At 37.7% G+C, this 24,551-nt stretch overlaps 1 protein-coding gene across 2 annotated transcripts in view; it reads left to right on the top strand.

Moving 5' to 3' along the window:
• Positions 1-24,551, top strand: part of CAPZA2 (capping actin protein of muscle Z-line subunit alpha 2) — a gene marked incomplete at its 5' end in the record, with an annotated part of 33,556 nt that overhangs the window by 1,977 nt on the left and 7,028 nt on the right. The window contains 7 exons of one of the 2 annotated variants that reach the window (XM_080636256.1): positions 13,692-13,755; positions 15,308-15,359; positions 16,055-16,118; positions 16,648-16,854; positions 17,992-18,071; positions 20,841-20,919; positions 24,394-24,465. In XM_080636256.1, coding sequence (XP_080492382.1) covers positions 13,692-13,755; positions 15,308-15,359; positions 16,055-16,118; positions 16,648-16,854; positions 17,992-18,071; positions 20,841-20,919; positions 24,394-24,465 — 618 coding nt within the window. Of the gene's footprint in view, positions 1-13,646; positions 13,756-15,307; positions 15,360-16,054; positions 16,119-16,647; positions 16,855-17,991; positions 18,072-20,840; positions 20,920-24,393; positions 24,466-24,551 lie in introns of those variants that run through there. The other variant, XM_080636255.1, reaches the window with a different exon arrangement.

Below are 24,551 nucleotides of genomic sequence, written 5' to 3' on the forward strand. Positions count from 1 at the left end.
CTGGCAGTATATTTTATTGGCTAATAAAGCAAAGATGGGTAGCACTGCAAACTCTTGGAAAAGCAGGCAAATATCAGATCTTCTGATGCCCTAAGATTTTAATTTTGATACATTTAAATTGTGCTATCACTTTACATTAAAAATGTTGTCTCAAACATACTAAGCTGAAAAAAAAAAAAAAAGCTGGATAGCATTTGAAAAGCATTCCCTTCTCACCCATCCGGTTGGGACTATAAATAATGTTTGTCTGCATCTGCTCCTACAGTTCATTTTCACAGGGGATAAATCACATTGCTCCTTCATATACTTTTCTCCCATGAAACTCCCATGGAGCTGATAGTATTGAAGGCTGATTGAGGTGGTGGTGGTGGTATAGTTTTGTAGGTAATTTCAGATGTGGGTAGTTTTGCATAACTGAGACACTGGTTAAACCTGCAGAAATTCAAGGAGGAACGAAGGTGAGCAAATAACGTTGTTTTTTTTTTCTTTTCAAAGTAATGATACTGCTGTAAAAGCATAAATAAGTAGGATATCAAGTGGTGCAGTGATACAAGTTCTGAAAGGTTTTCGATTCACATCTTGATTCATGTATAGTCAATAGATTTAAGTGTTGCAAAGGCAGTAAGCAATTCCATTTATAGCAGCTATGCCTTCCTGTTGCTATCTAGTAGTCAGTTTGGGATGGCTGTATTTAGCTCTAATGTAATTCAGGTTTAAAACTTGCAGTGTTTAGCATAATTGAAAGTACAGAAAAGGCATGAACTGGAATAGTGGCAAACAAAGGGTTGCAGTTTGGGTAAAGAAGCTTTAAAACCAAGGAAGGAGAAGAGCCAGTTGCCAGAAAGAAGGTGGTTTCAATATGCAAGGTTGCATAACTGGTTTAGAACCCAGTCTTGTTCCTTAGATTCACATTTTACCTTGAGATTTTTGAAGCTTTGCTTATCTTTCAGTGATGACAGCATGAGGATAAATTTGAAAAAGCTCTCTTTTTTTTTTTTTCCCAACCCCGAGAGCTATTTGTAGTAATTATGGCATTGTATCTTTGGATGTATACAAATCTTAAAGTTAGGCCATTGCCAGTGAAAGTTACTGGATTTAGCATTCAGTACCAGGGATTTTTCAGTGGTAAAACCAGCTTTTGTGAGATACATTGTTCCATAGTCACTTTATTCATGTAGGTCACTGAAAGTTCAGAAGCTTTTAAATAGGTGGACTAACATAAGATTGTTTGCTTCAGCCTATAAATAAAAATGAGGTGTGAGAGGTGGAAATCTTGAGGCCCTGAACTCTTATAGGAGATAGCAATGGGAAGTCATTGCTTCTGCGCCCTTCCTATGGGTAATGCATCTTCCCTAAGTTTTGAGTGCAAAACCTATTTGTTTATCCAGCATATTTGAAATAGTTTTGTCAAAGTCTAGTAATCATTTTTTGCAGTTTAATTTTATTCAAGTTTCTGTAGAAATTGTTTTCCTACCTATGGCTGTGTCAAAGTAATAAGCATATGTCAAAATGTATTTAATAAGTGTATTAGTATGAATATAAAAGCTGCTATTTATCTACATGAATTTAAGCAATGATTAGCGGAAGGTACTGATTTTGCTGTAAAAGTTGCGTTTACTAATGTAAATATTAATTAACAAACAGCAGTGCAAATGCAAAACAGGATTAAAACTATTTAAATCCTAAAACCAGTGTTCTGCAGTGCATTTTTGGTGCATAGGAGTTAAATAGCTGTGTTGATATCAAAATAAAGCCTGAGAAAATTGGGATGCCTTCAGGGAGGAAAGGAGAGAATCCTTGTAGGAAAAGATAACACATCTCTCTCTTTTAATGCAACATTAGCTCTTGCATTCTTTTAAATGCTGAGCCTGTAAATATGGGAATTGTCAAACATTATTTTAAAAAAAAAGATAAGAAAGGGACCACATCTTCTTTCGGTAAGGTTATCTCTTGGTGGTTTCACTTGTACAGGAAGGTGGGATTTAACAATAGGTCTTGCTAATTACAGAGCTTACTGTAATTAGAGCAAAACTTCTCTCCTGATGAGGAAGCAGTCCCATTTGTGAAAATGTGCCAGCACTGCTTCCAGGTATTTCCTGGTGCACTGGGTAACTTTGTAACTTCTTGAATTACATGTCAAAACCTACAAATCAAAGTAATAAAGGTGGATGTCTTACACCAACAAACTCTGCAGTGTAGTTTTGACATATTGTTTAAAGAACAATTGTTTCTTTAGTCACTGTTTTGAGATGAGAAGTATATACCAGTAAAATGTGTTCTCTCATGTGTGTAACTTTGTCTTCAACATGTAATACATTGACAGGAGATCGCGCTTGCATGTACAAGCTCTACAGTGTGGGAGGTTCGGGTGTTTCCTTAATGCAGACAAACCTTTTTACTGCTTTGGAAGCATTAGCCGATTTTCTTTGGACCTAACAAAAAAAAAACAACACCCCCCCCCCAAAAAAAAAAAAAACAACCCTACACAAAAAAATGCAACCAAAACTTTTTAAAAATCTCTACATGTTTTAAAGCAGTGCATGTTCTCAAAATCATTAATTTTTGCAAAATATCAAATTCTGACCTCTAGAATTGCCCTGAGTGCGACTTGGAGACCATATATGACTAGAAGCAGAATGTGTTGGAGTAGAAGCAGGATTTAAAAAGCCTTTTCTGGGTATAATTGCACTGTAACCTATAAGGTAAAGTTTTGCAAGTGTCCTTAATGTCTTTCATTGCAGTTGATCAGTGTGCACTTTGTTTTATGTTTAAAAGTGCAGCTTTGCAAGTGTGTCTAGCAGGAGGAACTTGTGGGCTCTCTGGTTCTTGTTTAAATTCTATATGGAACTGGAAATGCTGTTGCAAGTTCCAATGGAAGATTGAAAAACCTTTAATACTTAAATGTGAAATAACTCAGTTACAGTTAAGCATATTTTCTGTTTGATTTACTGCATTAATAAAGCTGTGGAAGTTAATTTTTTTTTCCACAAGTGAAATGTGACAGAAGTTATGTGCAAGGAATTCTTTTTACAAAAGTGAGGTTAAACTCAATACGTACACTTTGATAAGATTTTGAGGAAATTCTCTAATAAAAATAAGGAAGTTGGGAGCACTTCTCAGGCTGACATCTAATTCTGAGTACAGCAGTTCTACCAAGATTTAAGTTTTTTAATGTACATCCTGACATACCATAGTGTGTTTTCTTGAGTTAGGAATTACTTTTTTTTTTTTTAAACAAGGGCATCAAGGGCCTTGAGATTGAAGGAGAGAATAGAAATTTTAATCACTTTGTGAAATGATAGAAATGTTCAACAGTATCTGAGAAAAATACCGTATACTGTTATAACTGGAAATAATAACTTCATTTATTTGTAGAGTCATACAGGCTGGAAGAAATTTCTTGAGGTAACTTGAATGCAGCTTTGTCAAAGCAGGCCAACTTAGATCAGGCTGCTTAGGGACTTATTCTTTCAGCTTTGGGTATCTCCAAGGATGGAGACTGCACAGGCTCCTCTAGGCAACATGTTGCAATATTTGACTACTTCCATGGCCAGAAACTTTTCCTAATGTGGAAGTATTGCAACTTGTGTACTGCATTGCTTGTCTTCGTGCACCTCCATATAGAGCTATTATGCAATGCAAATATGTCTGCCATTTCTATTAGTTAAAAATTATTATCTGAAGCTTGAGGATGGATACAAATGAAACCTGCTATTCTAAGTATAAGATCAGTGATTTCTAAAGTTGCAGTTCATATATTCTTTTGTTACTAATACTTTGAGGAAATGATGTACTTTTTGTGGATTATGACTTTTACCATGCCATGGAGTATCTGTAATGTGGTGGCACCTCAGGACCATCAAAAGCTCTGTTCTTGCAGACTTTGTGCTTGCAGACTTTGTGGAAGCTTGCTACCCAGGAAACCGCGTTAAGTAGATAAGAGAAACAAACTGAACAAAAAATAGGTAAGGCAATAGAACAAGTTATTGGCAAATCCAGTAATGAAACCAGAAACAATAGTTTGTGATAAACAAGGTTCTGCTGCCCACCAACAGTCATAAAACTACAGTTCTGCCAAGAGAGAGCCTCCTTGGTTGATTTGAATGTTGACAGTCAAAAAGGAGTGTGATAAAGATTTTAGCCACATTACTGAGCAAATCGGTGTGTTTTTGTTGGGCAGCACTGTGTAATATTCTAGTTTCTGCAAGCAGGGTGTAAAGGGCTTTGAACTGTTCATGCAGAAATGAAAGCAAATTTTTCAGCATAAGGAAATTATTTAAATTCTTAAGTAAAAAGCTTCTGAAATGTAAAATATTTCAAATATTTTTACTCTCAGAAGGCATTAAAACTTTCAAGCTAATTCTGTCTTCAAGAGAGAATTTTAAGACATTAAAATAGGGGGGGGGACAGAGGAGGCATACCTTTAGTGTGTCACCTTATTCTGTGAATTTTTGTAGAGTTGTTGCAATGGTTTGGGTTGGAAAGGACCTTAAAGATCACCTGGTTCCCACCCCTCCTGCTGTGGGCAAGGACACCTTCTACTAGACCAGGTTGGTCAAGGCCGCATCCCACCTGGCCTTTTAATAGAGGCATTTTTCATTAGAGCAAACTCTCATACTGTTTCTTTTCTCCCGCTGCTGCTGTTGAAGCCAGGCTTGATGTCCAGTATTTAAAGAGTGACTACAAAAAAGGTATAAACTCCCTTTTTCATAGGGAGTCACATAGAAAAGAGATGGGGTAGTGTGCACAAGTTACTCCTGGGAGATTCCAACTGGGACAAGAGGAAAATTTTTCACAATGAGAACAATCAGCTGTTGGAGTTGTCTCTCCAGGGAAGTGGTGGATTCCCCAGTACTGGACACTTTTAGGATTCAGCTGGACAGGGTGCTGGGACATCTTGTCTTAAGCCATGCTTTGCCAAGAAAGGTTGGATGAGATGATTCTTGGGGGACCTTCCAACCTGATGTTCTATGGTTCTATGAATTATAAATAATGATCTTGGAGCAGCAGGAAAGATCATTTTAAAAAATTTAGGCTTTGTAGTAGAAAAATGTTTTGCAAATATGAGCCAAATGATTTTTTAGGTTATAATAGATACCAGTCTTTAAAGACTGCTGAGAAAGAGAGGTCTCATTGCTACAGCCAAGGAGCATGTGTGTTAGGCTAACTGCAAAATTACGTGGGGCAGATTTAACTTCTCTAATTTATTATTATTTTTCTTTTTTAGTTAAGCCCAAGTAATTAGTTTCTAGTTATTACCCAAGTAGCCCACATTGCTTTCCTATTCCTCTTTGCTGTCTGTATCTGATACACTGACTTTCAGAAGTCCCCTTTTGGGGTTGTTTGATATTTTATTTTATTTTATTTATCCTTCATTTTAATATGATGTGGTGTATAAAGCTATTTTAAGATGGAGACTTTTAAGATGGATATTTAGATACACTGCTGCTGAAAGGCCCTAAAGTGAAGTAGTCAGCACCTTTCAAAATGGTTATTTTTGTGAAAATAAATCTTATTATCCAAGCCAGGTCTTCAGGTAGAAAGAATGCAGCTAGAATACCTCACACTGTGTAAGAATTACTTTCTGCACCACTATTAAGTGCTGGTACTGTTACATACTTCTAAATACTTGTGTTTTCCTCAATTATTTTTAATACACACATTGCAGTTGCAATGCAGCTTCAGGCATTGCTATGAAGGAAATGTCTGTTCAAAGCCATAGGCATGGAATGTGCCCCTCCTTTCCTGTGCTACAGAACCATAATTCTGCAGTGTTTTCTTCCTCAGCTCTCCCAGAAGCAGAAGTTAGTTGAATACTACCATGCATTTTTTTCAGTTGAGTTTGGTAGGAAAGCAGTTGCAACACTACCTTTTTATATTCATTCCCTCTCAACCAGAGTCATTGCCTTTGCTCCATATTTGTGTGGGATGCTGCATGTTTTGGGATGATTCTTCAATATTTGAAATTGATACCCGTGGATATGGGTGAGGTTTCACGAGATGCTGAGAAGGCAGATTGCTGCTGATGTGGGGGTAATCACTTTCTCACATGAAAAACAAGGAGGTGGTTGGTGACAGCCAGCATGGCTTCACTAAGGGGAAATCCTGCCTGACCAATTTGGTTGGCCTTCTATGATGGGGCTACGGAACTGATGGACAGGGGCAGAGCAGTTGACGTCATCTACCTGGACTTGTGCAAAGCGTTCAACACTGTCCCACACGACATCCTTGTCTCTAAATTGGAGAGACATCAGTTTGATAGATGAAACACTCGGTGGATAAAGAGCTGGCTGGATGGCCACACACAAAGAGTTGTGGTCAATGGCTCGATGTCCAGCTGGAGACCAGTAACGAGTGGTGTCCCTCAGAGATTGGTGTTGGGACTGGTCTTGTTCAACATCTTTGTCGGTGACATGGACAGTGGGATTGAGCGCACCCTCAGCAAGTTTGCCGATGACACCAATCTGTGTGGTTCGGTTGATACGCCGGAGGGAAGGGGTGCCATCCAGAGGGACCTTGACGCGCTTGTGAGGTGGGCTGATGCCAACCTGATGAAGTTTAACCATGCCAAGTGCAAGGTCCTACACTTGGGTCAGGTGTAGGATCAGGGGACTAGAGCACCTCCCATATGGAGACAGGCTGAGAAAGTTGGGGCTGTTCAGCCTGGAGAAGAGAAGGCTGCGTGGAGACCTCAGAGCAGCCTTCCAGTATCTTAAGTGGGCCAGTAAGGATGCTGGGGAGGGACTCTTCGTTAGGGACTGTAGTGATAGGACAAGGGGTAACGGGTTAAACTTTAAACAGGGAAAGTTTAGATTGGATATAAGGAAGAAGTTCTTTGCTGTAAGGGTGGTGAGGCGCTGGAATGGGTTGTGCAGGGAAGTTGTGAATGCTCCATCCTTGTCGGTGTTCAAGGCCAGGTTGGACAGAGCCTTGGGTGACATGGTTTAGTGTGGGGTGTCCCTGCCCATGGCAGGGGGGTTGGAACTTGATGATCTTAAGGTCCTTTCCAGGCCTAACTATTCTGTAATTCTATGATTCTATATACTCTCTCGGTGTTTGTCTGGCCGTTTGAAGGCTTATTCACCTCACTAAGCTGTTAGCAGCAAGAAGCAATACTTCCTTTAGCTCTCTTCATAAGTGAATTGGTTGCTATGTTCCTGCCACCTTCTAATGATATTCTTCAGCTAGATCAGTTTGCTTCTGTGGATGCTTACAAAAAGGTGAGCACTGGTGATACAAAGGAGTTTGTAAAAATGGATCACAAGGCTTTTGGGAACAGCAGGGAGATTAGGCCTTTTGGTGGCAGCAGCAGCATGGTAGTAGGTCAGTTTATGCCACTCTAGGAAACACCACCAGCTTGTTTTTAATTTTAAAGAATGTATTGTAACTGCTGGTGTGCCATCCTGGAAAGTATCTAACTTAAGAATTTTATGAGCAATTGCAGCCAGTAGTACCAAGTATCTGCTTGTGCAAAGGGAAAAAGTGACTTTTTTTTTTTTTTTTAAACACTGAAGGTTTTGCAAACTCAAAATCTCTGCTAATGTTTGCCGTACTGACAGACATCAATCATTGTATCTTGCAAATGATTGAACCTTGCCCTGTGTTCCTTGATGTGCTATGTCAATATGTGTCAATACAAAATTGATTTTGACTGGTAGAAGACACCAGAGCAGTTTTGTTGTTCATTAGAAGGCAGAGCTGCATGTTGAAAACAACGTCTCAGCTGACTCAAAACATGAGTTTAAATCAAACTCAGAACTTGATACACTACTGTCTTGTCCAGTATTACTCCATATGGTACACACAGGATACCACAATGACTTGCATGTTATTGAGTATGAATTACAGGGTCTTGAGAGAATGGGAACTTACCTAGTTTGAATAAGGCTTCACTGTGTTAATATTTCTGTAACTACAGGCTGTGAGAAACCCCTGTAGCTACCTATAAACAGAGTTCAGTGGGTCAAGACCAAGCCATTTGTTTAGTTGCCTGCGGAAAGGCCTCCTGAACCAGCAGGAACTACAGCAGAAGGCACAGCTCTGGGAAGGAGTTCTCTGGGTTCTTCACTGCTCCTAGAGTAGAAGCAAAAAGCTCCCTTGTCCCAAAAGTGGTCTCTCATCTACTTTTTTGCCAAACATAGGTTCCTGTGAATGGGAGATTTCTTTTACAAGAAAGGAAGGGTGCTCTCAGAAATCCAGCATAGACCTTATAGCAGCCTTCCAATATCTAAAGGAGGGGCTGCAAGAAATCCTGAGAGGAACTTTTTACAAGGACAGGTAGTGACAGGACAAGGGGTATGGCTTTAAACTGAAAGAGTGTAGCTTTAAACTAGGTATTACGAGGAAATTTTTTAGTATGAGGGTGATGGTGAGGCACTGGAACCGGTTGCCCAGAAAGACTGGCTGCTCCATCCGTGGTAGTGTTCAAAGCCAGGTTGGACAGGACTTTGACCAACCTGGGCTAGTAGAAGTTGTCCTTGCCCACAGCAGGGGGGTTGGAACCAGATGATCTCTAAGGTCCCTTGCAACCCAAATTATTCTATGATAGTGTGATATACAAAGCTTTTTTCCTGCTCTAGCACTTTGTATAATCACTGCAGTAAAAGTAACTGCTGGAAGCTCTTTTTTTTCCCTGTGATTAGCAACAAAGATGTCTTTGAGTGGAAATTTACTGTGGAGGTCTTATGTTACTTCTCTCTCCCCCCTCTCAAATTTTAATGCAGTTTTTTAGGTGAAAAGGGCTTTTAATATCTCCTTCACTGTTTCATTTTTATTGCTTTGGAACAGTAAACTTTGACCTGTTATGAGTGTAGAGGAAGGGTGGGTCTCCCTGCCACAAGGAGTTTATAGCTGAACTTGAAATAAGTGATGTGTAGCAAGAAGGGCAAAGTATGTGGTTTCACAGCATCTTGCATACCAGCAAGTTTTTGCTGTGCAGCTGCGTGGCAGTTGATTGAAGGAGAGAACTGTCAGAGCCCTGGCAAATACAGCTGTACCTCAGTAAAACTGAAAGGGAGAAAAGAAAAAGGGGAAGGGAGGTTGGGGGGAAAGCTACCTTAAGTTTTAATGTCTCTCTTGTTAGGTGTACCCCAGCTGATTATCAGGAGCAAGCATGCAGTAGTAGAGCTGACTGGGCGGTGTTGGGGGAGCCCCTGTGCTTCAGCTAGGCTGCGTCCATGACCATATTTAGGCACGTGGAGCACAGAAGGTTGGGCTTTTTCAAGCAGTCAGTTCCGATGTGCCAGGAACAGGAAGAGCAGCCTGGGGCATGTGCAGTCACTGTGTGTAACTTCTTTAAAATAAAACAAATTTTAGAATGTCTCAGACTGCAAAAGGCAGAGAAGTAGGATTTCTCTATCTGGTGGGTGTCACGCTTTGAGAGAAATTGGATTGTGCAATGAAGGCAGAAGCATGAAAACAAGGTGGATTCAGCATAACTGACACCATTCTGTATATTGCCACCTCTGTGCTTATGTAATCTGAAAACTGCAGATACTGTAGTAACTGAGTGTAGGCATTTGTTGATAGACCAATTGTTTCAATTTCTAGCAGAATGAAGTTAGGCATTATTATGCCTGGTATCCATGCTAATCTCATACAACAAACCTGCCCTTTTGTCTTTCACTAGGCTTCTCAGACTGAGTTTTTACCTTACTTGAAATAGTTTATAAAATCAAAAAGCTTGTAACTGATGTGATGGGTAGCGTTTGGCATCACTTGAGTTAAGAAAGTAAGTCTCACTAGTTCTTACTTACTTGTATCAGACTTCCATTGAAGTGAGACTGTGACTGGTGTAAATGTGAAAATCGGATAAAGAGGAACCCTGCAGTGGGGAATGCTTCTCTTCTCAATGTTCAGAGATATTTTTTTTTTTTATAACTTCCTCTCAGCTTCTGTATGATTTGTCCAAATTAATATGCAAACCTGGATGAAGTCACATTTCATTAAAATGTATTTAGATTGATTTTATGCTTTCAAGGAATTTAATATAGTGAATGTGCAACCGTTGTAATAAAAGCTGTTAGCAAGACCTGGTTTTTGTGAGCCACTGCTGATCAGATGTTCTGGATTAGTGAACTCTGAATTTTATAGTTTCTTGCAAGCAGCTCTGCAGACATTTAACTGAAAACAGTGTCTGTAAATCAAATCTTGGAAACTACATCAATAAAACACTGTCTTAAACTTTAGGTGGTGTTTTGGGAGTAACTACAGTAATAATAAGTAATAATAAGTGGAGGAACTTCAGGTGTTTTCTCAGTCTTTTGATCTTTTTAAAGGAATACTCAACTGTAACCTCCTTTTCTGTTACTTGCTGATACATTCATAAGGTTCTCGTACTGTGTGCGAAGGTGCATTTCTCTTCACTGAAAAGTTTTTGTCATTTAGACTTTCAAAATATTATGTTGTTTCTGTTTTGATTTGCTCAGATCTGTTCTAATCAGTTTTTAAGTCTCATTGTATTGAATAACCAGCATTGGTTTCAACTGTAATGCATCTTATTGATGTGTTTTCTTGAACATGTGTGTTCTTCAACAGTTCTCAGAAAAAATAATTTCCTATCTCAACTGGACTTTATTGCAGTTGAGTTTTTTGCCTATCACTTCATATTAAAAGTAATGTGCCTGTTGTTATATGTGTATTTTAAAATCTTTTATTTGCCGACAAACACCACATTTTATATGGACTGTCCCTTTATTTAAAAATGTGCTTTCTCGAGTGATAGCTGAGCCAGTGGCTTTTGACTGCCAAAAGGGAGAGATCTTCATCTCATTGAGGCTCACGAAAATGTATTCATTTATCCTTCAGTATCAGTCTGGGTTTGGAAAACAGAAGCCTCTTTTAAAGCATTTATTTCTGGAAAAATTCAGTGGCAATAAAGAGGCTGTAAATGCTTTTCAGTTCTTGTGTGTTAAATGAGGCTACTAGATTTAATTCTTATGTGTGCTTCTTGTATTGTATGAGTTGGGGAAATAAGTATCTGAAAAAGCCTTATCTCCACAGGTAAGTTAATTTGCTTTAACTGCTGAAATGGATTAGCTTTAAATGGGCTTCACAAAGGCAGGTTAGCAAAATGCAGAGTGCCTTAGCTGACAAGGCTCAACTTCTGAAGACCTGCTAAGTTTTTTGCTTCTGTAAGCTTGAGTATATTTCTTGATGAGAAATTCATTCCTAATTGACATGTTTATTTGTCCTATAAGAAGTCAGAAGGATGATGAATTATCACACTGAAAAAAACCTCATTGAGGAATTAAATTTACTAGTAAAATCATAGCATGGTTTGGGTTGGAAGGGACCTTAAGATCATCTAATTCTGGTTAGTCTGTCCTGAGGAAACATCTGTTACTCTTTAGCTATATTATGAGTAATATCCATTCAGAAGTATTAATCTGACTCATAAGAATAGTTCTTACTGATAGCAAAAAAAAGAAGCAAAACCCAGTTTTACATTACCAAAACAGCTGAAAAATGAGGCATTATTCCAGTTTTAGTAGAGACTTAATATCTCACCTAACAGATAATACTGGTTTAGTGGTAATGAATAATAACGATATGATATGATATGAATGGTAATAAATGAAAAATAAATAATGACCAGTTTAATGATTATTCAGAGTGTAGTTTGGGCACCCATGTTAAGCTTAATTTTGCTCATTTAGCTGCTGCCCAACCCAAAACTGGTGGACCTTTTATTTCAGAACTTAGTGCCTGTCTTCCACTTCTCCTTCATGAGTTATATTCTCCTTCATAGTACTGTAGGTTAGCTGTATTTCATAGCCTTTAGATTTCTTTGGTGTGAGCACTGAGTTGTGTATGCTGTTTTCTGCAGGAGAGGTATGAAGTGTGTGCCTGGGAAATGTGCAGATTGGTGGTTGGGGTAATCTAGCTAAGGCAGACGAGTTCACATTCCTTTGGGTCAAAGCAGGCAATCCAAGTCATGCTTTTTTTCTTATCTGGGCAGGTGTTTTAATAAGCTGCTATAGAAGGAGATGCTCTTGCCTCTCTGTGTCTCTTGTGAGAAGAGTAAACCCTGTCGCATTTATCTCAGTATAATGCAAATTTCTGTTTATATGGAAAGAGTTCTGAATTTGAGGTGTTTGAGGCAGCAGATAAAGGCTGTCTGCGATCCAGAATGCAGCATTCAGTTTAGAAAGTTGGGAACTGACAGCTTTTCCTTTTCCATTAGCCAGCTCTGAGTGGCCATGTGCTGACTTTCGGTGAGCAGAAAGCTGCCTGGGCTAGTCATTTGGGATCTCACTGAGGTTTGAACACTGCTAATGTCACAGTGAATCATAGAATCATAGAATAGTTAGGGTGGGAAAGGACCTTCAGATCATCTAGTTCCAACCCCCCTGCCATGGGCAGGGACACCCCAGACTAAACCATGCCACCCAAGGCCTCATCCAACTTGGCCTTGAGCCCTGTTAAGAACCAGGGGCCAGAGCACTGTATTGCTACCCTCAGCTGTCAGTTCAAGAGCTAGCATGCTCAGGTAATTCTTTTGTAGTTTATAATACATATAGAAATGTAAACATGAAGCATTCGTTGGTTATTTTTACGTATTTGTTGATGGAGTATGTGCCTCTCAAACACTTTAATTTTGAACAGGAAGCCTAGAGAGTGCAGACACTAATATTCCAACTCTTTATTTCATAAAAACATAACTGGCAATGTCAGAAATGGGAACTTTGGTTCAAGTGGTATCCTGTATTTGAATATTCAAGAATGCAAGAGAGCTTTGAATGTCTCCTGAATTTAGATAACTGTTGTGTGAAGGCGAGGAACTTTGTCAAAGTAAGTTAGGAAACCAACACTTTTTATGATGGGTGCCCTTAACAGTTTAAGGGGGAAAGGATGAATGGAAGTGAGTCTGTTGAGTGACATTGTGTAAGTAAGGTAATAGTTGAAAAGTTTTAAGGTGCTTCACATCGAAGAAAAAAAAACCTCAGTCTTTATGTTCCTTTTGCAAGCACGTGTGTCTGCAGCTGTGCAACAAACAGTCCAGGGAACCAGCCTGGAAAGCTAAATTCACTGTGCTTGGGCAAGCAGAAGGAGGGAGAAAGTCTGGGCAGGTGCACACACTTTTAGTGAAAGTATTGGCTTGTGCTGTGTTTTGTCTGCAAAAGGTTGTGGCTGAAGGCAATTGCTGAAGGACTCTTTTAACCTTACCTACGGGTACTGTGGTACCAAGAGGCCTTACAGGTAGACGCAGGTGAAATTACATGCTTTAGGGCCTATGAAAGTGTTTTTAAGCTCGTGTAATCTGTTGATTACTGTCTGGCTGTGGGCCTTCCAAAAGTTTAGAAACATAGGAAAGTATAATAGAATCAGAGGGGAAGCCTTGAAGATTGAATGTATCTTCATTGTGGTTTTTGTCTGTTGACTCCCAGGCATCCATGAACTGGAAGTTGAAATAGATTGTGAGTTACATTAATCTCTTTCTTTTTGCCAGTAATACAAAACATGAGTGACTCAATTTCGTTTACCTGCTTTTGTCACATATAATCTCCTCTATTCCATTTGAAGAGGTGAAACTTTGTATTCTGTGTTTCTAACAAAGACAGAGTGGTTTAAATAATGTGAACAAATACAGGAATCAGTGGAGTTGTGCAATTTCATGTCTGGAATTCATGTTGATTGGAATAGGAATGAATGCAAGTATGTACAACCACATAACTATTTTTATATTTCAGGTGCGTATAGCAGCAAAATTCATAATTCATGCTCCTCCTGGGGAATTCAATGAGGTGTTCAATGGTGAGTATCTCTCCGCTCTGGCTTTTCATTTAAGGCATCTATAGCCAGAATTGTATTGCCAGTTACTCTCCTGAATTTTATGTAGCTTATATTTTAGCAGCTCACTTGCTGTAAGAGCTGGATTTGTAGCTTGGCATAGTAAGCTTTGCAGTCACAAGACAGAATTCAAGTGCAAAAGGAGGAAAATACCACTTTTCTCAGTGATGTGAGAATGAGCTTGCTTTCTGTTTTTTAATCAGTCATGAATTAACAGTCACTAGGGGGTTTGCTTAGGAGAGACATGTACTCTTTTTTTATTTTTCAGTCTTTAATAGACAATTACATTTTCCAACAGAAAGTAGCTGGAATTAAAATGGTCTTTTATATATAAGGAGGAATATAGTGACCAATACTTAACACTGAGTATACAGAGGGCTAAACTGTGACCATTTGCTTATTATTTAAACTTACTGCATTTGTGAAATGGGCAATTGATGGGCTGCCCATTAAACCAGCACCCTGAAAGTTAATACAGTTTCTAACAGCAGTACTGCTATAAACTTTATTGTTAAGCTAGTTTATAGTTGCAACTACTTGCTCAGTAACTGAGTACAATATGTTTGAAAACACATAACAAAGCATTTGATAATAAATGCCTGATCAGTGCTCAATGCAATTCAAACTGACTTCTTAAAAAAAGAGAGAAAGCTTTAAACTCCAGTCCTGCAAACTGTGTTTTCATTTGGTTTGGCTTAGGGTTTTCTTGACTTTGTGGGGTGGTGGTTTTCGTTTGGGGTGTTTTGTTGTTTTGTGTTTTGGTTTAGGTAATACTTCAAGTATATTCCAGATACTTACTTTACTTGCATGATATCTTGTGAATCTTTAGAATTTAAAGTGTTATATCAAGACTAATGATCGGCTAATGATCAGTGCATTACATTGTTATTAAAATAGTACCTAGCAAATAGTAAGCCGGTAAGTCAAGTACATAAACAACAATTTATTGCCTAGTAAATATGAAGTCATTCTGAGGAGAGTATTGACTTTATTCTATATTCATGTGTTTCTTGTATGATGATAGAAGAAATGATATTATGATATATTGTACTCTGGCTGCTAAGTGTCACTAAGGAACAAAGACAGAAATGATAAGGCTTAAAAATTCGTAAGTACAACACACATTAATGTTGTCAAAATACAGTAATCACTACAATCAGTATAGTGTGAAGGATTTGGTAGTTTACATGTTAAAAGTGAACTTGTGAATCCTGTACTGTTCTCATTTGGACCTTCTCTAAAAGGTAGTTTGATTCCTACAGCTGTCACACAGCCTGAAGAATGGGGCTTATATATGCTTACCAGATTGTGTTGGAAGGGATCCATTTCCATACTAATCTTCTAATTTTGTTGAGTCAAAATTATGAAATATGAAGCGATAAATTTCCTATGTAGTAATCTTATGGGTGTGGGGTGGTTTATGGTTTGTGTTTGTACAATCTGTTGACATTTGCTATGTGACTGAAACAAGTTTCTGCGTTAACTGTACTTTTATGTTGCAAATACCTTCTTTCAGATGTTCGGTTGCTGCTTAATAATGACAATCTTCTCAGGGAAGGAGCAGCCCAGTAAGTACCAGATGCCACATACTCAATTGCATAAAAGCAAGATGTTTTTCAGTAACATTTTCACTGTCAGTAAGGGATTAATTTAAAAAGATGAGTGCTTGGCAAGTAAAACCTTATTGTGTTGTAGGTCTTTGATAAAGATTAAATTCTTGGCAGAGGAGAGATCTGTACTGTATCCTAATATTTAGAACAGTCATTTTGGAAATGGGTGACCTGGGTTTTGGAGCTAGTCTCCATCTTTTTGGATTTCATTTTCTGTTTCTTGATACCAAGCGTTCAGTGTTAGGCAAGATACTGTTTCCTTAGACCCTTCTATATCAAAACATTACACTTACTGTATTTTATGCCAAATTAGTTTCATCTATAATAACAGACATGTCCATCTTAGTAGGTTGGACCCCTGTGGATTATAAACTTAATCTGTTGCTCCATTTTCTGTGGGTTCCCATAAAGCTTATGTGTTTGTTTATAACAGGTTACTTGCGAACATAAATCATTGTGTGATCATTGGAATCTGTAATTTGAACCACAGTGATTCTAAGAATTTGGGCCTGCAAGATAATAAAGTATTGGCATAATTTTTTTGATGCATCATTGCCCAGGTTATTAGATATTATTTAGATGTCTTACAGCTACTAAGGAAAAAGATTGTGCTTGACGCAGGCGTTTGGTGTTGGTTTTTTTTCCTCTTGTAGTGCATTTGCACAGTACAACTTGGACCAGTTTACTCCAGTAAAAATTGACGGTTACGACGAACAGGTATGAATACAATGAAATCTTTGCTACATTCCTTAAACTGTTCAAGATGTTCTGGTAATGGAACATATCTTGGCAAGAAAATGAAAAGAAATACATCTTTCCTGCCAAAATACAGAGACTATGGACCTCCAACAGAACTAGTTCCATAAGTTAATCATTTAGGGCATCTGAAGAGCTTGAAATTTCAGTCTGTGGTGTTGGCTTGAATTCATTCAGACATGATTTGGAGTTGTAGAAACAACTTGCTCCATCTCTGGTACTAGAAGACCTGAATTACTGTATTTCATTGTTTGTTGCAGTAAGAGGGTACGATCAGGGTTTTTTGTTTCCGAGTCAGTGTCATGTTAGACTTGTCCTCTTGTGCTATATGCATAGTTTATATATAAATATATATATATATATGCATGTGAGTCTTTGGCTATAAGTAAGCTCTAGTTGAATGTAGGATATAATTAGATTTGGTGTGGGATTTTTTTTTTCCTCTTTTTTCCTAATAGTAAATGTTATTAAATAAAATTTTACAATCCAGGTTTTGATAACAGAACATGGTGATTTGGGAAATGGAAAGTTTTTGGATCCCAAGAACAAGATTTCTTTTAAATTTGATCACTTAAGAAAGGAGGCTACTGATCCTAGACCCCATGAAGTTGAAAATGCCATAGAATCTTGGAGGAATTCAGTTGAAACAGCAATGAAAGCATACGTGAAAGAACACTACCCAAACGGTGTCTGCACAGTAAGTACTAAATCATATAACCACTGTACCACTATAGACAGAAATCTAAAAAGATGAAAAAAAATTGAAACTGAAAACCAGGAAGGTGTGCGGTTCCAACAGTAAAGACAGTAAAGAATTCAGTCATGTCAAGAGTTCATGCAGGGAAATGAGGGAAAACTTCAGATGTTTCATATTTCAGCTGTTGGATTACTAGTGGGTAGTTACTGCAGGTGATAGTGACAACTTACCTCTCCATGCTTAAGACCTTCTGTAGACTACTGCAGATTGATCCCATTGATCCTGGCTGGTTACATACAACAACAGCAAAAAAATCCATAAGATTTGCCTTGGCTTAACCTGACAGATGAAACTGTTAGCAAATCAAACTGTTTTCTCTCCACGACATTTCCTGTATATCAAAGTACTATATTCTTACCACCAGAATCAGCAGGTTCTGATGGCTTCTTAAAATAAAACCTCTCAGTCTGGCCTCAATAGCATTCATTTGCTGTTAAGGAGCCCTGTGACTACAGCTCAGCTAACTGATCTAGTGATAGCTGTGCTTTGTATTAACCTAATGGAAAATTAACTAGGGAAAAAACCCCAGAACCATCAGTTGCTGAGTTAAAATATTGAATTGGATTCCAGGCAATCCAGATGAGTTCCAGCTTCTGTTAAGGAAACCAGATTGCGTGTTCACTGAGATAATTTTTAGTAGTATTTGATTTTAGGGGATAAGCAGAACGGAAGACCAACCCCACCCTTTTTTAAGGGTAAAGGCTTAAATCATCATTTAGTTGTAGAATAATTGATATCTAAAACCCTGCTGGTAAAGCATATAGTCACACCAGTCACTGCTATAGGTTTATTATGCTTATAATATAGAAAAATGAGTTTGCAGTATATAAAATTTCAGTTGCTTGACCTTCAGATTTTCTAATCTTACATTTTTCTGTATTGTAATACATGCTTTAATGTTTCATGTATAAAATACTGTGTAAAAACCACAATGGTTATAAAACTAAATTTTACAATTTATGTAACAATAAGAGAACAAGATACCTCTAAGCAGTTTTGAGCAAGACAGATGCTGAAACTTAACTCCTTTTTATTGTTGTTGGGGTTTTGTTTTGTTTGTTTTCATTTCTAATTCAGGTGTATGGTAAAACAATTGATGGACAGCAGACCATTATTGCATGCATAGAGAGCCATCAGTTCCAAGCAAAAAATTTTTGGTAAGTTTCTGTATGGATACAAATACAGTAAAATGCAGCAAATGGAATACCTGCACTAGTGCCATTACACTGGTAACCCTTAGTTCAGAGAAGGAGGTGCTGGCACATCTTGCATGTGACATTTTTTCCTCCTTTCACCCCAAGTTTTTCTGCCAAAACTATATATACTTTTTTTCCTTTTTGGTAAGTAAAGTGGCAGACTACATGTCTGCATCTCCTTTGAAGAGCTTTGTGAACTTCATAGAATTCCTTATGACTCTTCCAGTTTATCACACCAGCACTGATATCCGTGTCTCTGTTCCCTAATACAGTTGCTTCTGCTAGTGTTGCTTCATTTGTGACTGATAGCATAAATCCAGCTCCTCGTACTTTGAATATCTTGGAGAAAGGTGACCAAAGATTAATGTACTGTCAGACTTGAGCTGTTAGTTTTTTGGTGAGGTAGATGAAAGTGATCTCGGATGAAATGAGCTCTTATAAATTGCAGCTTGATTTTCTTGTTTCTTCACTTGGTTAAAAGATGTTTTCCACAGTCTGGAGTGAACTTTGGGTAGCTCCTTGCAGTAAACTGGCCAGCGACAAGAGAGATATCACAGTATCAGAAATGAGATAAGGAAGTATCTCTGAAAGATAGCTAATATATGCAGTTCTATGAAGAAATGTATTTCATTATTTTATTTGCTATTTTGTATCTACTTGAAATCCTGTTAATGTATGTAAGTGCAGAAATACTGTTTTCTGATGCTGAAGGTGAATATTATATTTGTATAGTAATTTGAGCATGTGTCTGTATCTGTTCAATGATTTGCCCAGTACACTCTTCGCACAGCCAATAATTTCTTCCACTGACTTAAACTTGGCTAGTTAAGGCTGCATGTTTTATATCAATATTAAAAGTAACTTGAAGTAATACTGAATTTTCTTTTTAGGCCAGAAGTACGAATAAATTCTGGTATTCCAAATAGTTACTTTAATACTGTAGTCTTTAAAGAAGAGAAACAGATATGCAACAACCATTTATAGATGGAAAAAATCTTTCTTGAAAGTTTTCATTAATAAAGTTATGGTCAAACCTATATGGGTAAATATTGACCATGTTTCTAAGACTTTTATAGGGGGATAATCAGGCTCTAATTCTCACTATTAGCAAATTTTAATAAATTTATATTGGTTTGGGGGATTTAGGGATGGAGGAATGTTAACTAAAGTTAACCAGACTTCTCAGTTATCCAGCTGGATGTCTGGGTATCCAGCCCAGGCCACAGCCAGTGTTTATTCTCAAGATGTCCCAGGTTTTTAGGCATTTGGAAGGCTGGCAGCCTACCATGAAACCAAGTTTATGGAATGACAAAAAATCAATACAGACCAAAGAAAAAAGTTCTAAGAATTCCTGAAATACTACCAGCATAGTAGGAGAGATGGTTTATTAAAGAATGTGAAAGAAAAGGAAGGATAGTTAATCTCTTACAAAGCCTCTTAAGTCAGCAGAGCTAAATAATGATGCATTGTCTTTAACTTAGAGCATTTCCTGCAGAAGGATCCTTCTGAACTTGAGCACTTTTTATTGTAATAGCATCTTAAGGACAAAAAAAAGATATCCCAGAGTAGAAGCATTGTGTTCATCTTAGTTTTAAGGACTACAAAGTGACTAAGAAGCAAAAAAATGTGGTAGCTAGTCATTGAATCCTGTGCATCTTTAAAATGTAGTTCAGCATGTAAGCTTTCTTATAATTAATGGGTCGGTCTGTAAGGCTACCAATAATATTAGTATCACTGAGTTCGGGGGCCCTTTCAGTTTCCTAGAGATTCCAACAAGCTTCTTCTCAATTGCCTTAGTCTGAATTTTCAGTGATAATCTATAGTTTGGATATTGTCTGAAATAATTATCAATGGCTTTATTATTGAGTTAACATTGTTAGTATCAGGGATGCGTCAATATAGGTCTATTAGTAGCTGTTAATCTTAAAGTCTTTCTTTCCTTCCCCTTGTTGAATGCACTGGAATCTACACCTAATCTTAGTAGGACTGGAACTCATAGTTTCAACTTTCTTTCCTTCTTTAAGTGCAAACAAAAGAGGAATCAAGAGACAGCCACAATGCATTCTTAATATAGCTTTAATGTACTAACCTTCTAATTCACTAACCTCATAACTAAAAAAGAAAATGTCTAGTCTACAGGAAAGAAATCAGGTGAAACTACAATCTCCCCATACTCTTTTCCAGATGTTTGAAACTCCCTTTAAGCAATTTGGCAAGGATGTTGAATTTGTGGAAGGAAACTGGAAGGAAATAGTTGTCCTGGAACAGAAATGCTAGAAGTGCTGAAAGGCCTAGTTACAGTTCAGCATAGTGGAAAGTCTTGCTACTTGAAGATTCCTTCCATTCAGGTTTTTCATAGCCTGATGTGAAGTGTGACTTCCGCTGATCCAGCAAGCCATCCAGGTCCCAGAAACAAAATACTGACTATATATGCCTAACTAATTATAAAGGAGGGGAAAAACATCGGAGGCTTTAGGTATTTTCAGAAGTTAATTCCTTGTTAAAAGGTCCTTGCTAATAAATCTCCTTGGTCCACATCCAAAACTTAGGTTAAGTATTTTGGGAAACTGATATCTTCTCAACTTACTATAGGGCTGAATCTTCAAAGAGAGGTTTTGTGCATGTGTGCACAGCATATTTCATTCTGTTTTCCTTTGACTATCATTATATGTTGGGTCTTCTTCTTAACCAGTGGGGTGACATCTGATTTCCGTTTTATTTTCTTTAAAGGAATGGCCGTTGGAGGTCAGAATGGAAGTTTACAATCACCCCTTCAACCACTCAAGTGGCTGGCATCTTGAAAATTCAGGTATGCTTATGTCAGACTGTGTCCTGATCGGTAAACTCTCCAGTTATTATCAAGGGAGATTCAGGCCAGTGTATTAAATATTTGGGGACCCAATAAGCAAAGCAGAGATGGCCATTCATTTAAGCGTTAGTGATTTAATTGCATATTTACCTAATCTTAGAAACAGAAAAATACGTGTTTAATGATTTAGAGGACTTTCAGAAGGTGTATTCACTTCAGCTAGGTGTGTACCTCTTTGGTTTCTTGTTTCTTGAATTCAAAAGTGGCACAAGCCTTTCCTGAGGGTATGCTCTTTTTTAAAGTACAACTTTTTTTCTTCTTTAACTGATAATAGCAGGATTTGGGTTTTTTTCATGTTACCCACCCAACTGCTCAGAAAGGTGGGAATCTTTGGTTTCAGTCATTCCACTGTCTGCAATTTTTGAATCAGGCTCTGCTTCATTCAGAATTTGCCCTTACTGGTGGCTTTAGGGCATTCATACTGCCTGAGCAGGAATGCAGAAATCTTGAGACCAAAGGAGGCCTGACTTGGCATGTGGTCAGCAGGAGGACTTGACTTCCATGATTGGTTCCTTGGAATGTGTTTGCATATTTTGCAAGAGTTTACTAAAACAATTCTGGAATCAGGGACCAGGATCTTAGTGCAGCCTGGCTTTTAGCACAGTACTTTCAAGTTCCATTTTCCTGCTCTTTCTGTGCCCCACGAGTTTTGCACTTCCTTACTGGTCAGTGAATTGACTGCAGAAGGAAGATGCAATGCAGTGTCTTTCTAGCAATACCCTGAAGCTAGGATGTTATTTTAGGATGCGGTAGGTACCTGTGTTCAGATACACCCAAGCAGGGGCCTGAATCTGGTTTCATTTTCTGGGGCAAATTCTCTGACAGCTAGAATGATAGTCAAAATACAGGCAACCATTGTTGTTGTCTGATCAAGGTCATGGTAAGCATCTTAAGTAACTTTTAGGCTTCTCAAGAATTTGGGAGAATGTAAGTAAACTGTCACTCAAATCAGCTGGCAGCAAAGCATTTTCTCCACAGCATGCACTTCTGGTTAAATGTCTTAAGAGATTTTCCAGAACAAGCAGGCAGGTGTCTACCTAATTCTGGGAAAAATTAGCCCAGTAGCCTAGAAAATAGCCTGAATAGGGATTTTAGGCAGATTTTAATGAGCATCTTGATTTGGGCCCCAGCTAATTTTGTCTTTTATTACTGTTTCACATAATTAAGTCATTATTTACATCTGTTAAAGTCTGTGTTCTGGAAGGTGACGAAAATTTTCACTTTTTTGCTTGCACAGGAGCTACTTGTTTCGCCAGGGAATTTTGAACTCAGTTTCAATTTCTTTAGAAATTGTGTACAACTTCTTCAGTGTTCCTGAGAGCGCTCCCCTTACCCCCTCCAAATAAATATTCCTCTAGAATATGAACTCACTGCAACATTAGCAGAATTTCAGAGTACTGAAGTTCGTATTATTTGCAATACAGCCATTGCCCTATTTGACAGCACTACAGGCAGGCATTGCCCTATTTCTGATAAGAGTTTTTAAAAATAAGTTGGGGCAGATTCCAGCATTGCCTGCTATCTTCAGGTGTCTTCAGTATTTTAAGGTCACTTGCACAATTTCTTCCCTTTGAAAAAAAATCTATTAATAAATTCTAATATAGGATATTCTCAACTGTCTTAATCTCTTACTTTGATTAATTTTCTTTTAATTATGTTAAGGGTAAAACTGCAATAGCAAAGCCTTTTACTAAAACTGAATCCCTGTGGGCTTGGATGTTCTCCAGCTGTGCATGGAAAAAACCTGATAAGTGTACTGCTTACTAATTTTATCTCTTAGATAATTCGTTATTCTCATCCCTCCTTAGTTAATCTTTCCAAGAGGTTCTGTTCATAAACGTCATCCTTCTTGTAGCTTTCTGAACCCAGCCCTAGCACTCTAGAAGGATGTCAGCAGTGAGGTATAGTACAGAACAGTTACTTCTCATATTTTGTGTAAGATATAACACGTCCCAGAATAGATTTGACTCTTCATCCCTGTTACGTTTTTAGGCCTGAGCGTTTGCCAGGAATGTGACTTGGTAAGATAGATAAGATGTTCATGCTGATGCTGGCCTCAGAGCACAGGGGTGTTTTGGGCCCTCTGCAGCAGACTGTGACAGAGAAGAGAGGAGATTCGTACTTCTCAGGGTTCTGATGTTTCATTGGGAAGTCTCAGAATTTTGCACTGAGAAAGTACTTCTCATCTTTTAGGAACTGGATTGAAAAAGGCTGGCAGAAGTTTCACCCAGTAGTATTTGATTTGAAAAGAAGCTTATTTTATGGTTAGGATGGTACCTTCTGTTGAAAACTAAGTATTTGATAATAAGCAAAATAATAATGTAAGATGAATCATAGGAAATGTTTTTTTCATATAGGAAAACTTTCTTTTGCTTAGGTATCACAGCTGTCTTAATATGTTGTTTCTTCTATTGTTGTTTGTAAAATTGGCAATCTCTTACACACATGGTCATAATGTATATGAAATTATAGTATTGTGCATTGCTCTCCAAATTAAAATGTTACCTTGACTAATAGGGTGAGACACAAATGTGTCAGTTTCTCATAATATCAGCTACATTGACTGTGTTGACTTCATCAAAATTGTGAAAAGATCTTTAAGGATACCTGTTTAAAAGTCAGTGTCTTCTGTATCAGTTATTATGAATGATTACATGTAGCTTTATATATGCTTTCTGTTTTTTAAGTTTTCCAGCATTTGCATTAGAAACTGAATGTTCCCAACTGAATTTGAAAGTACTGAAGTTAGCTTGGGTAGAGTTTTACTGGTCTCCTCATCCTGCAAAATAATCAAGGAAGCTATTCTGTAGATATGACATTTCAAGAGGAAATAGATTTCATTCTGCTTTGCTATCTAACCTTGGCAAACTCTGTTCCAAATAGCTCTTTTGTTTAGGTAAATACCAGCTTTTGTTATGAGCTCTGTCTAATAGAGAAAAATACCAAAACCAGGCAGATCTAGAAAGGGAAGCTTAATGTTGCCCTGTCCCTAGAAAACAGTTTGGGTGAAGTAGAAAAACAACTTCAGAGTATCCTGAAGCCTTGCCAAAACTATTCTCATTTTGAATATATCTTCACCATTTAGAATAGTCTATTCATTTCAAGAGTTCCTAGTAAGGTCCCATAAATAGTATGTTGTTGTCTTCATGATGTTTCATGTAAAGATGTTTGCATTTTGATTAACATCAATACAAAAATGTTTCCAGATCACCTTCTTTACTATTCCCTCTCAAAAATATTTAGATTTTACAACATTTTCTTTTTCCAATTTTTGTTGTTCTTTAACATTTTATGTGTGTTTTCATGTCATTTGTGTAGGTTTGTTGTTATGATAAATACGACAATGCTTTGATTTTCCTGTATGTTGTTGGTCTGTAACATTTCATATGATATTCTTTGTCTCATTTTCTGTAGGTTCATTATTATGAAGATGGTAACGTTCAGCTGGTGAGCCATAAAGATATACAAGATTCTCTAACAGTATCTGTAAGTGAACTTTTAAAGAGCTTGGTCCATATATTGAAATGACTTTTCAATTTAAGAAGAAAAGGAAGACTAAAAAAGGCTCAGAA

The sequence above is a fragment of the Psittacula echo genome, assembly GCF_963264785.1.
Source record: "Psittacula echo genome assembly, chromosome: 1".
Classification (NCBI taxonomy): domain Eukaryota; kingdom Metazoa; phylum Chordata; class Aves; order Psittaciformes; family Psittacidae; genus Psittacula; species Psittacula echo.